The 13,997-nt window shown below is 37.5% G+C and overlaps 1 protein-coding gene across 2 annotated transcripts in view; it reads right to left on the reverse strand.

The window, feature by feature from the left end:
• The window catches only part of scube3 (signal peptide, CUB domain, EGF-like 3), a 135,287-nt gene that overhangs the window by 84,782 nt on the left and 36,508 nt on the right, over positions 1-13,997 (reverse strand). For both annotated transcript variants that reach the window (XM_028452530.1, XM_028452529.1), the window contains exon 3: positions 6,743-6,868. In XM_028452530.1, coding sequence (XP_028308331.1) covers positions 6,743-6,868 — 126 coding nt within the window. The remainder of the gene's footprint in view (positions 1-6,742; positions 6,869-13,997) is intronic.

The raw sequence follows: 13,997 nt of genomic DNA on the forward strand, positions 1-13,997 counted from the left end.
TAAAGCGTAGGCTATCTCCCATATTAAAGCACATGTATTGAGTGTTGTATGATATATCATGTAGAACATCATAAATAATAACACTGCTTAATTTGACCAACTTTACTCTAAATATGCATTTTGGATCCATTTTGGCCTGTTTAAAATGCAGCTTGAACTTAAAATGTACCAGTAACGTATATTAAAGAAAATGTTATATACAGTGTAAATTAGATTTCATTGTTTTTTTGTGAAGCAAAACACTGCTACACACTGTCTCCAACTTTTGCAGTCAAATAGTTTTTCATCAATAAAGATTTGTTAGACATTTGTTTCTCTTCACTGGGAATTTTTTTTATGTTTTCGTGAGTATTTTGTATCGTGAGCCCTATATTGTATTTCATATCATATCGTGAGTTAACTATTTCGTTACACCCCTATTAATTATTACTTATGTTGTGTAGTTACAGGTTTTAGGAAATGGTTCTCCTTTTAGGTGACAATTAACTATTTTCTGGCCGATAGCATGACGAGGAGGTTGTCCGGTCTGTTTTGGACGAGTGGCCACAGTACTTTAAAAGAAAGGCTCTTTTAAAAAAGGTTGTACAGCAAATCAGCGTGAAGGTCTTTGATTGCAACTCCTGACCCGTCTGAACCTGGTCAATAACGCATCAGTCTGAACCTGCCTGTTTGATTAGCTAAGCTTGCAATATGATCCCAGAGGGTTGTTAGAGCTCAGCCATGGCGACAGCTTGAAAGATGACGGAGGAATTGTTTTTAGCGGAGGAGACGTTTTCAATAAGCGCGACAAAGAAAAACTCTGTTCTCGTCCAATTACAGCTGCCGACAATACTATAAACAGCGCTAACAGGTGTGACCTTTTCTAAATTATATCCTAAAAGATGTTCTTCGGGAGTCTAAATCACAGGTGTAATGGCATTGCTTTAGTCGTATGGATCATGTGGTGTCTTTGGGAGAGGGTAAAGTAAAAGGGCATTTATTTCCCTACTGAACGCACAGGGAATCAAGCTCTGCTGAATCAATACCAACCAAATCAGGGTTGGTCGATGGACGTTAAAGGTTTGCGTCCTTGTGTGTGTGTGTGTGTGCATGAGCAAGGATTAAAGAGCCCCGAATTATCCTGTTCTGACTGACAAACAAAGGAAGATGAATAAAGTGAAATACTGGGCCAGTCCTTTGAGCAAAGAGCTGCTCATTCAAAGATCTGTCGCATCCATTTCAGTGACACTTAGCCTGCATGTGAATGGGACATTTTTGCTAATGGGCGCAGGGGACAAATCTGTAATTTTGTGTCTTTTAGCCGCAGAAAGAAAAGAATACTGGAGGGGATAAAAAAAAAAAAAAAAGGAGTTCTTAGCTTTTCCTTTGTGATGTTGTGATGTTTAGAGAGTTACTTTATATGAACTAGAAGTGGCAAGCATGTATTTGGGTTTTTACAGGTCAGGGGTGTCAAACTCATTTTAGTTCAGGGGCCACATGCAAAGCAGTTTGATCTCGAGCATTATTGTGCCCGAGTTTGCATTTTTACGTGTACTCAAAATACAAAATATGTAAAAAAAAAAAAACTGACCATGTTCAAGCATTAAACGACAGATATTATTCCCAACAGGATCTTCACTTAAAATGTCCTAGATTTTGTGACCAATTTCCATTTAATTAAGGGAAATATAATGTCATAATTTCAGGAAAATTAAAGAATTTTACAGTTTTTGTTCAACAATTTAACATTAAAAATGACTGCAGTCATGCGATATAAGCACCGGAAAAACTATCAACCCCAGCAAATATTGTTGAGTTTAATTTACACAATGATTCATGTTTTCTCTGGCATTTTTGCCTTCTTCTACGGGCCCGTATTGGATGCTCCAAAGGGTCGGATTTGGTCACCGGGCCATGAGTTTGACACATGTGATACAGGTCATAAATATAGGGACGTTGGTGCAACAGTGAGGAACTATATCTATCCCACAGCTGGTTGTAATTGCAGTGTATATATATATTTGTTTTTCCTGATATTGACACTGATTTCATTCAGACAAATGGTCTCATCTGCTATAAAAGATGCAATGAAGTCCTTCTATGCCTCACTCCTTCTCCCCCTGAGTTTTCAGATGGTACGACAGTCGTCTGTGAGGTAAATTATACAGTGAGTGACATCCCACTCAATGCAGCTGGACTCTGCATGCTGTGATATCGCATCATATTCCCCTTTGCTGACTTTCTGACATCTTCGCCAGACGCTGGACACAATATAAGCAAGAGTGTCCGCAGTGAAGCGCACGAGGCCGTCGTCTGTTTCATGCTCCGCTACCTTCTGCCACTGCTCGATGTCATTACGCTGCCAACACTTCTAGGTACAAGTGATGATGTGACACGTAGAGCAAAAAAAAAGCAAACAAACACACTGACAGGGATGCATGTGGGATTTTGTGAGTCCTGGGTTAATATTAAAGCAACCTGATGATCTCACAGTGAACCGTTGAGTGTCAGGTGAACATCTCCGCTGTAGCCTTGGGCACATCTGGTCTATAAGGGCTCTAGGGCCTGACCTTGTCTGGGAACCAGCTGCTTAGGCTCCCCATTCTTGGTGCCGAGGGGACTAATCTTTTCTCAGGAGCAGAAAGAAGCTTAAACCTGGAAGAGGAAGCTGGGGCCTTAACATGAAACCTCTGCTATTCCTCTTTCTCCGCTTGTATTTGTTCAGAGGATTATTCCCTCAGCTGAGCATAGCAGGGGTATTATAACGAATTAAATTCTCAAGAAAAACAAGTGTTTTCAGTCCTTTTAGGTCCTCAGGACAGAGCTGAGATTTGTACTTGACAGCTGCACATATGACAAGTACAAACCTCGTTATTAATCAAATTAATAAAAAAAATAGTAGAATAATTTTGAAAAAATGTTTTAATCAATTTGAGATAATAAAAAAAAATACTGCCATCATGTGATATAAACGTTGTATATTTGTATCCATGTGTATTTGGAGGTGCTGAGAAATCTAAAACTGAATTTTGTAATATACACAATGATATTTTTACTTTCTACTTTGGGCCAAATTAGATGCTCTAAACAGTGGTTCTCAAACTTTTTTGGTTCAACTACCGCCTTTCTTTTATTTCTAAATCCAAGCTCTACATCCTTTGTCAGACTACAACGTTTTGTCTTGAATATTATGAAAAAACCACTACAAAGTATAATGATGTAATTAAAGAATCTTTTTTTTTGTAAATAAATGGAATGGAATAAATGTTTAATAGCCCATGAATAGATTTTTTTTCTATCATTTTTATCTTTTCCAGTCATCTACTGCCTTTTTTCAGTTCATGTTTTAATAAAGGTAATTTCCATTATTATTATTGTGATTATCATTTTGAAATAAAAATAAACATTATTAAACCCCATATTTTTAATGCTTTCATTTGTTAATTTTCCACTCTCTCTGTCTCAAGTACCCCCTGTCGTGCCATGGTGTACCCCATTTGAGAAACACTGCTCCAAAGGGTCGAATTTGGCTACCGGGCCTTGAGTTTGACACATGTGGGTTAAGTGAAGCTTAGCCGTGAGATATCATTGTATTTGTTTAAGGGTGCTTTTTTGTTATATGTATTTTTTTTTTGTTTTCGAACAGAGTTGTATCAGAGGGATCAATGGATAAAACTCTGTTTGATGCAACAGCATCAAACGTATATCGCATAGCAATTACACACCTGCACGAAAGGCGGAGTCGATCCACAGCACAGCAAATGATCCATGCACAAATGGCCACTAATGCTAAATGGCTTGGAAAATAGCTGTGCTTTAAACTGTAGATACAAGCTGAACATGAGATGGAACGAGAGAAGAGACAAAGTAAAGGAAAAGAAAGGCAGAGTTATGGTAAGACTAAAAGAAAGAGTCACTGAGGCATTTTCAAGTCTGAACGGGTCTATTATCGATCCAAAGATGTGTCTGTTTTCATTCCAGTGAAGCTTGATCCCAGTATTACAGGCCGTTCATCAAGTGAGCACTGGATTGATATCAGAGTGTTACCATGTGCATGAAAGGTTCTTTTTTTCTACTATTCTGAGTCGTTGTTAAGCGTTGATAAGTTTGTCTGTCATCAACTCCTCAAAACCAACTGCAGTGAGTCGATTCCAACATTCCTGCCAAACTCTGAGCAGCAACAAAACTCTTCTTCTTTTCCACATCAAGGGAAAAAACACGTAGCGCTGAAGTTGCAACTAAAAAGGAGATGATTTCTGAGGAGCAGCGAAGGTCTGACTTGGGGGTTTCAAAACAAAACAAAAGGAATGCAGGGAGGGTGCGTTGAGGGGAGAAGAGCAAAACAGAAAAAAGGGAAGGGGGCGGGGGGGGGGGGGGGGGGGGGGGGGGGGGGTGATGTCTATGCTTCGCAGCTTCCCACTGCAGGAAGAGCACTGTGTTTTCTTTCATTTCATAACCTTTTTTAAGAGTAATGTGTCCTCTGTGAGTGGCACACAGGTGAAATCCTAAACCCTGGGAAAGCAAGTCGACTGACAGTTTGCTCAGCGCTTTTTCAGCTCAGGGTCAAGCTCTTCGTAAATTTCCCCCGTTTCATCAGACTCATTATATAAAGGGTCGTCGTTTTCCTTTGTAAAAACACATGCTATGTGAAGAGAAAAAAAAATGCCTAATGTCTTATGCAGCACTTGGGATCGACTGTGAGACATATATTACCATCCATGATGTGACATTACTCATGCAAAGAGCACGATTTATGCACGCACATGAGCTTTATCGGGAACTTGACAGACGCTAGTTTTAAATACACCCATAAGTCCGTTCATGTGCGTACATATGCATGTTCTCCTGAAACACCTCTTATATAACAGATCATATCTGCATTATTAAATCAACCACAAGAGGTACGAAACAGGAAGAGAAGCTTTCAACCAGGGTCAATTACATTATTCAGTTACAATTAAGTTTTCAATTATCCATGTTAATTTACAAATCAATTATGATTCCGATAACCGGCATTTTTTTTCAATTACAAATACATTGTAATGATAATTTTCCCCCTGGATGTCAATTACGTTCTCAATTACTAAAGTTCAATTACAATTTTTCAAAATTTCTTTTATATAGCGTTATTATGATTGTGTGTGTTTTTGTGTGTGTATGATGTTGTTTTAGCGTCCTTACTTTTATATTTTGGTGCATTTATTATAATATCTTATGTAAAAGCCCAACTATTGACAAGAGTTGGAATTTAGCAATAGCTATAAACTATGGCTGAACGATTCATTTCATTTGCGATAATATCGCGATACGATAAAACAAGACTTCTCCTGCACTTCAGTCATTATTCTGTTTGGTAATATTTAGTTACATCTTTAATATTAAATCATGCTTTATTTTCCGTTATCTTAACATAAGCCTAGCCTATAAGAAAGAACAATGTATGTATAACATATCTAATATTGTTTATTAGAACACATTACATTGATTTATTTATTATGTTTTTTTGAAAAATACATAAGAGGACCTTGAATAATAATGGCAAATTAAATCACAATCGCAATATTGAGGAAAAAAAATCGCAATTAGATTATTTTCCAAAATCGTTCAGCCCTATTATAAACTCTGTACAAAACGTTAGTTACATTCACACTATTGTTACTCTGTAAAATTGTATCGTCCCTATTAAACAAGTTCTGATGAACTACTGCCGGGTTCGCTAAACGCCGAAAATCACGTACCACGTTCCCGAGAATTCAGTGAAATTAATCAGTTCCACCGAGTAAAACTAATTAAATTGTGCGACGTAAAATTGTAATCTATGTTGAAATGCCTTTGAAACGATAAATAACACGACTATGTTCCCATACATTTGGGAATTACCGCAAATGGGCGGTGGGTCCCATTCCAAAAAAAGGGCTCCGAGTGTCTCATCATATTCATTCATAGAGTATTCATATCAAACTGCATTCCATTCTAACAAGAAATAACGGTCCATCTGGCGCCCCCGACACGTATGGGGTAATGGGCCCCATTTATATATTGGTATGTGCCAAAGATTGGGTACCACCAACCGTCGTTAATTTGCAAAAAATATGAGAAATCAACTTTTGTTTTGTTTTTTTCTTTTGGGGCCCCCCTGGGCCGCAAATTGGGCTCCGAGCGTCGCTACATACACATCCATAGATTATATCTACCAAATTTCAGCCTGATCAGTTCACGAATAACAGAAGAGTAGCCATTTTAACTAGTGTACACAACAACAACAACAACAACACCAACACCAACACCAACACCAACACCAACACCAACACCAACACCAACACCAACACCAACACCAACACCAACACCAACACCAACAACAACAACAACAACAACAGCGTGAGTGGTGCTTTGAGTTCGGTAGCCCGGCCTAAATATGTATATTTTACCTCTAACCCACAAACCCCTAAACCTCATCATCTGCATGAGTGTGAAAATTCACTTTAACTATGCGTGTAAACCATAAACCTGTTTTGCATTTAATTAAATTGTAATCAACAGTTTGTGGTTCATTTCCATGGTAATTACAATTACAAAGTCAATTACCTTAACTCAATTACAATTCAATTACAATTACAATGGCGACAGTATTTTTTTAATTACAATTATGACTATGACTATGCCATAATTGTAATTAATTATCAATTACGTGATTACAATTATAAATGACCCCAACCCTGCTTTCCACACTCAGTGACGCCTCAAGTTGACTTTGTACACTCACCAAGGCAGTTGTGGCCATCGTGTGCCAATCGGAAGCCATCGTAACATGTGCACCTGTAATTTCCTGGGATGTTGATGCACTCGTGAACGCAGCCACCGTTGTACTCAGTCGCACACTCGTCAACATCTGCAGAAGAAGAAAGCAATGATTTTAAGATAAAGATAAGAATAATTTATAGATAGCACAGATGGGTATGATATGATATGCTGTTTTATTTCGAACAAATGCAATAATACATGAAACAATAGTACAATAAACAAAATATTTGATGTAGATTTTTTTTGTGTTTGTTTAAGGGAGTAAGAAATAATACATTTTCAGCATCCTGTTTTCCAACCATTTCTACTGTAAATACATTTATTTTGTCACATCTTTATATGATTTTGATTGAATATACACAAACGTAATGATATTTTCTTTATATTTTCTTTTAAATTGCTTGATATACTCTTTAATTAATTTCCATTAGCAAACTGTTCGTGAGTCGTATTCCACATACAGAAACACAAAATCTTTTTTCCTTTTCACTGACCTAAAATTAATTTCGCTTCTCACTTTGTAAACCACTTCCCAATAAAGACCTTTTGAATGTTTTCTGGTAATAAATTGTTCTTTTTGTTCGAAAAACAACTAAATCTGCAAAATTTGAGTAACTTTGATTTGAGGAACAATGGGTTGGTATGATCCAAATATCTGACGTTATGTATATAGTGTATTGCTCTCTTTTTTTTTTTTTTTTACTTGTCTGCACATGCTGTCAAAGGTCAACACCACAGGAAGTGCAATCATTATGAGACAGCAATGCATATTTTGTTATTGCAATAAAATACATTGATTTATTTTATTGCTTAATTGTGACCATCACCAGCCCTCCCTAAGGAAGGGCAAGAAATCTTTCACTACAGGGAGGATACAAAAAGGGAGAGCAGTGCTACACCTAAGTGGAGGGGGAGGGGGAAGGGGAGGGGAAAGGGAGCAGGGAGGAGAGACCCAAGGCAGGAAATAGAAAAGGTGGGGAAGAATAGACCGCCCTGCAGCGAGGGTGAGATGTGAGGCTGTAGAATATATTGTGCTTATTATGTTGTGTAATCCAGCCAGTATGGTGACAAGTGTGAAGCTTAGCCACAATGGCGGTGGCTGCGAACAGGGGGAACGAGTGAATGGCAGCACCCAAAGCAGGTATTTGGGATTAACGTGTCTAAGGTTAAGCCCAATATGAGTTTTATCCCACATCCCAAGGCGTGCCAGTGCATCGTATACCAGTATATGTGCAAAAAAAAAAACGCTACTGCAAACCCAGGAACTGTATTGCTCTCTTTTAAAGTTTAACTATTGATAGTAAATTTGTTTTGTAATTATTGATAATAAGAGCTTTGAGAGTCTTGAAAAGCGTCATGTAACTCCTAATCAAAGTAACCTGTGAGAACAGGTAATACTACAACAACATAAAGAATCTTCAACTTTGTTTATTTGCATAAACCCAACAGCAAACATTGCCAGTAATTGAAAAACTTTGACACTGCAAATGCAGCTTGTAAAACGCTTTTCAAACCATCGAACTGCCAGAAAACCCTGATCTTTATTTTATGGACCAAAAACTAAATATTAGACGGCAAGAGCAGGTATTAAGTAATCTGTTTGATAGTAAATTGATTGATCTATAAAAGCACACCGCACACTGAGCGAATACTTTCGGAGCGGACATTACCATAAATCCTGGGAAGTTCCTTTTGCTGTGTTACGGTCTAAGTAGTAGTCAAATCAACTGGTGGCTGACTATTCACTGTGTTGCTGGTGCAAAGCAAGCAAAACATTATGATTAGAAATTTTTACAAAAATAATACACAGCTTTGTGAGGGCAGCTTTAATACGTAGCGTACCGCCGTCAACACGCACAGGATTACAAGAAACCAGGAGCAACAGTAGATACATAATACAACTGGTTCCTGTCCGACAACATTGGAACTTGTTACTGTAATAAGCTGGGTTTCCATAACCCTCGGAAATGCACAAAATCTAAATAGCGCAATAAAAACTGGTAATGGAAACATCTGAATTTCAAAAAAACACAAGGAAGAATTTCAGACGTTTCAATCTTGAAATGTATGGTGCTATGGAAACACTATAGAATACACGTCACGTGTGACGTAGCTGGTCACATGACCACTTCTCTCTGAGAAAACATGGTGTGGTAGGTGTAGACAGAAGAGGAGACCAAGACATTTATAAGCATTAATTACACATAAATGATTACGTGAAACAACAAAGGAATACCGAGTGTTCAAAGTCTCGCGGGATGAGATTTTAAGGGAGTTTTGAGGCTCCTGCCTAAAACAACCTTCAATGGAAACACGTTCAAAGTGCAATTATACTTTGTCGACATTTAGAAATGTTGCTTTTATTTAGCAAAAATCTGTAATGAAAACAACTATTGATAGAACTTGTACTTGGACTTGTTATAACAGCTAATGAGATTATTTAGAAAGAATTGGTTGTAAAGTGTATATTTGTACTTGTGCATCTGGTAACAGAAGAAGCGTCAGTGGAAAAGTGTGATTTCACATTTAGGATGGAAACAGTAAACATGATTTGACGTGTTCGTTATCATTGAAGCTTCACTGGCTCTGATTTCTCATTGTGGGGTTTGCATGTTTTCCTTTAGTGTGCAGAAAGTGAGCAGCTGACAGACCTCTTAACATTAGCAATTTCCCAGCCTGCATTTGTTTACATGTATTAATTCATATTTTTCAATGTCCCATGAGGCAGGAATGACTGTCTGCCATCTTTCTTTCTTCCCTCTCAGTCGTCTGCCTTTTAATGAGGATAATATTGTTCAAATGTGACAGCCAAAACCAACTCTTCTGCTCTCCTCGAACGTGTCACACATTCAATTTCATCAGTATTTCGCTGAATGGCTTATAAGGATTTTCAATACATGATATTTCATAAAATGGACGTCATCGAACAAAGTTTGCATTATCATTAAAATGGAAATAAAAATCCAAATGTTATACAGGACGACATAACACTTAGGAAATCTTGCCCAATGAGCCTTTTCACACTCTGGAACTGTGCATGCGCGACCTGGGGGGGGTCATAGGTCGAGAGGTATAAACAGCATTTGTAATGTTACTCCAGAGATGTTTAGTGTTTTAATAGTGTTTATATTGTTAATATTACACATATTCAGACTCGAGGAGGTGACCAGGGTTTTCCGCTGATGTCACTCACGGCCGATTCGAACACTTTTAAAAACCAATGGAAGCAGCTCAGCAACAGTGTGGAAGCGAGGGCAGTCCCCTCGCTTCCACACAGGTGACCCCTGATTGACGAAAACACAGACTACCTGGGTCTCCAGAGGGCGGAATTTGGACTCTACCTGGGAATGATGCACATATCCGAGCACTTTGGAAAAACCGATGGGAGAAGCAGTATCAAAGCAACCGACCTCCTCTGCTTCTCTATCTACCTTTATTGTTGGTATTTATTTATTTATTTTTTTAGTTTTGTAGTTGTTTTAACAACTGTAAAGTGTTTTTGAGTTTTTGGAAAAGTGCTCATAGATAAAATGAATTGTTATTATTGATGGTAAAGCGAGATTTCCGAGTGTGAAAAGGACACTTTGAAGAGGTACATTTACGAGGTCCACCATTCACCTACTAGGTCCATGATTATTTTTATTAAGCTATTATTTTACAAATTTGAAGGAAGTGCACAAAATGGACAGGCCGATAAGTGAAACAGCACTATTTAGCTGATTAATCACTGTTGAAAAGCCAGCAAAAACCTTTAGCTTGTGTGCAGCATTAGCTTTAGCAGCTAACTCTGCATCTCTACCTTGGAGACCGATACCACGTCTCCGCAATTTTCCTTGCAGAAACTTTTGAGCGTTGATTACAAAGAACCAATGCTCCAACTTGCTGTTTACATCGTCAGCAACGGCGGGTTTATCCCTCTTGACCTTTAACCTCATGCTCAAGAACTGAACCAGAACAAGAGTGTGAAAAGGCTTATAGGGCAGAAAATAATTTAAATAGATTTAATGTCAATTTAAAGATGTTTTCGAAACATCAGTCAAAGTGGGAGATGATATTTTGATACTTTAAATAACAGAAAAGTATTTTTTTGGTTTTGTGAAGAAGTAACAGGTCAGCGAGAGACAGAATTCTTGCTTGTTTGTATATGTCAAATACTTATTTTACACAAGAATTAAAAAATTCATTCTTTAAAAACCATACAATGTGATTTCCTGGATTTTTTTTTTTTTTTCACATTCTGTCTCTCACAGTTGAAGGTTACTTATGATGAAAATTACAAGTGGGACAACTTGCACAATTGGTAGCTGCCAAATACTTTTTGCCCCACTGTACTAGGGTACTATATGATAATTTTTATGCATTTAAAACCTTTTTTGACTGAAAGTTACTGTTACGTTGCACTCCAATTTGTAATAAAATATCAATACTTACTATCAATAATATGCTAAGTCAGAAGTAGCTTTGTTAAAAAATTTAAAAAAAAGAGAGAAACATACAACAAATGAGCAGAAATGAAGAGAATGATGACAATATGAAAGTGCAAGCATGTACTTCACGGTTATGATGATAATTTGGAGATTCAAACCATGAAGATCAAGACAAGATGAGTTGAGAACACAGAGTACTTCCACTCAGCACTTACAGACCCATTTAAGGCCAATGATCGTGGTTGTTGAGCTGCACTTTGAGGCTTCATCTCTCAGCTCTTTATAGCATGTGACAGCACGGGGACAGGACTGAGACAAAGACACACTCTCCTCTGCTCTGCACATTTCACACCATCTCTGATCACAGCACGCTATTAACTCATCAGTTCTACATTCTGCTCCGATTCTTCCAAACCCATCGCATCGTAACACCTTATTGATTTTTCTGCACCAGCTTTCAAGGCAAGTCCATTAAAAAACAAATAAAAAATGACTTGTTTTTTTTTCACAGATGAAAGTCCACATACACTGTGTACTAGCACTGTAAACCCTGATCTGATTAGTGGTAAATATCTATTGTGTATTGGGATTATTGCATGTGAGTAATGTGAACTTTGAGTGTTCAAAGTTTAAGTCCGGGAGATGAAACACAAGAAGCCCTGAGACAGTGATACAGTCCCTACACGGATCAGATGGAGACACGAAGAGACAGAAGTCTGCTCGTGCCTAGATGTCAATGGAAAAAATACATAACTAATTTCCTCTTTTTATTCACATACTTATTTCCACATTTTCTCCATCTTTTGTCATTTTATTTTATTACCATAGTTTTATCTATTCCATTGCTAAGAAAGACAAACAATAATCAACAAACAAAGAACTGTAAATGAGCCAGAGTTAAACCAGAGCAGCTGGTTTTCATCTACTGTCCCTGGACACATCCCATGTTGGCAACATTAAATTATAACGTGGGCATGAGAGGAATATAATATGATAATAAGCTGCTGAAAACAGGAGAATGATTTTGAGTATCAATATTGATTAACGAAAAATAAGTTGTGACGCAAAAGACAAATAAAACTCAAGTGAATGAAAAGATTTAAAAACTGTTTTTATTTGAAATGCTCTCAGTATTAACTGGTAATGAGCCAGCATTTAGGCACACCCACCAGTGAAAGATCATAATGAGTTACCGTACTCTCTCTCATGTTTACTGGAAATTAGGAACATGGAAAGAATGATGGAAAAAAGGTATTATAAAGCTTAAAAATGTTCCTATCCTTCTAATGTATCACTGTTTTGTCCAGTTGACTCTGGGTTTGGGGTGGGGTACACCATTAACAGAACGCCAGTATGTCACCGGATCCACATAAAGAAACAATCATATTCCCACAAACATTCACTCCTATGATCAATGAGAAACATAACAGAAAACTCTCAATGTAGCATGGGGAGAACATGCAAACTGCACACAGAAAGGTTGCAGGTGCACCGTGGGAGTCACACACATACGTCTGTATACCACCATACTTCTCCTCATTATATGACTATCAATAAGGTCATAAAAACTTATTAAAACGATTTATTTATGAGCTTGGTTCAGTTGTAAATAGAAGTAATGTGAGGTCAAATCAGATAAATTATTTCTATTAGTGAGAGAAGAAAAATAATTTTCACCAAAAACATGAAGGTACATCCTGATATGTGCTTTATAAAGCTGAATAATGCTGGATTTTAATTTCTTTAAATAGCTCAAATGTTCATAGAAATTATTTGGATTGCTGGATGATCATTGAAACATCTTTTAACATTTATTATCATTAGCCTACTGTATTATTACTATATTAAAATAGTGACTGCATATTTAATGTTATTTCTGCAAGTTTTGGAGAAGAAAAGTAAAAAAAAATTCTCCAAGGAAGATTACATTTTTGAACCATTTTGGCAAAATTTAGTTTGGTCTGAACATTTTTCATTGGTCAAAGGTCAAAAAAAAAAAAAAAAAAAAAAAAAAGGGCTTGAGAATTACTGGTTTAAAGAGATTACTGAAAGCATTTTTTTTTCATTCTCACTTATTGTCATTAAGGTTATTATGTTATCGTACAGTTGAAATCTGTATACCAGAGATGTTTCTTTAATTTTCCTCTTTATATACTGTTTTGTAGTACTTTCCAACACATGTCGAGGATAATGTTTATATTCATTACTACAAACAACACAAAGATGTGTGTTGGAGGTACTTTTGGTGTGTCTACAGCTGACATTTCTATTTTTATTGTGCACGGAGCTCCAAAAGCCTGCAGTCAGCCATTTTGGTAACACATGGTACGGACAACAGGAGTAAGCGTGGGAGGGCAAAGGACACTGGGAGTACTTTCACACTGGTACAGTCCTGAACTTGAGCCGAATGGGCAGAGAACAGCTGATAAATATATCACATTGGTTTGTGTTCACAGCGTACTTTTGATCCGCTTCAAACAGTCTCTGATGCAGTTGCATGAGCTAGTAACTTGGGGGCGCCGTTGCTGGAGTAGAGACAACTCTTGGCAGACAAAGAGAAATGAGAAGAAGAAGCACTTATCTATTCAAAGTGAGTGGGAAAGAGTGCCAGGACAATGCTGCCTATTCATTGCTGTGCTTTTGGTGGTTTTGATGTTTTGTTTCGCATCACAGAGAGTTTTTCTGCCCACCCACAATGCTGTGCGCTCTACGTCATCTCCGACACTTCCTGTGTTTGATCCGAGAGCATTTGTGTTCACAGCGCACCTGAATCGCTCCAGACCTCAGGGT

The sequence above is a fragment of the Gouania willdenowi genome, chromosome 7 (genome assembly GCF_900634775.1).
Source record: "Gouania willdenowi chromosome 7, fGouWil2.1, whole genome shotgun sequence".
In the NCBI taxonomy this organism is placed as follows: domain Eukaryota; kingdom Metazoa; phylum Chordata; class Actinopteri; order Blenniiformes; family Gobiesocidae; genus Gouania; species Gouania willdenowi.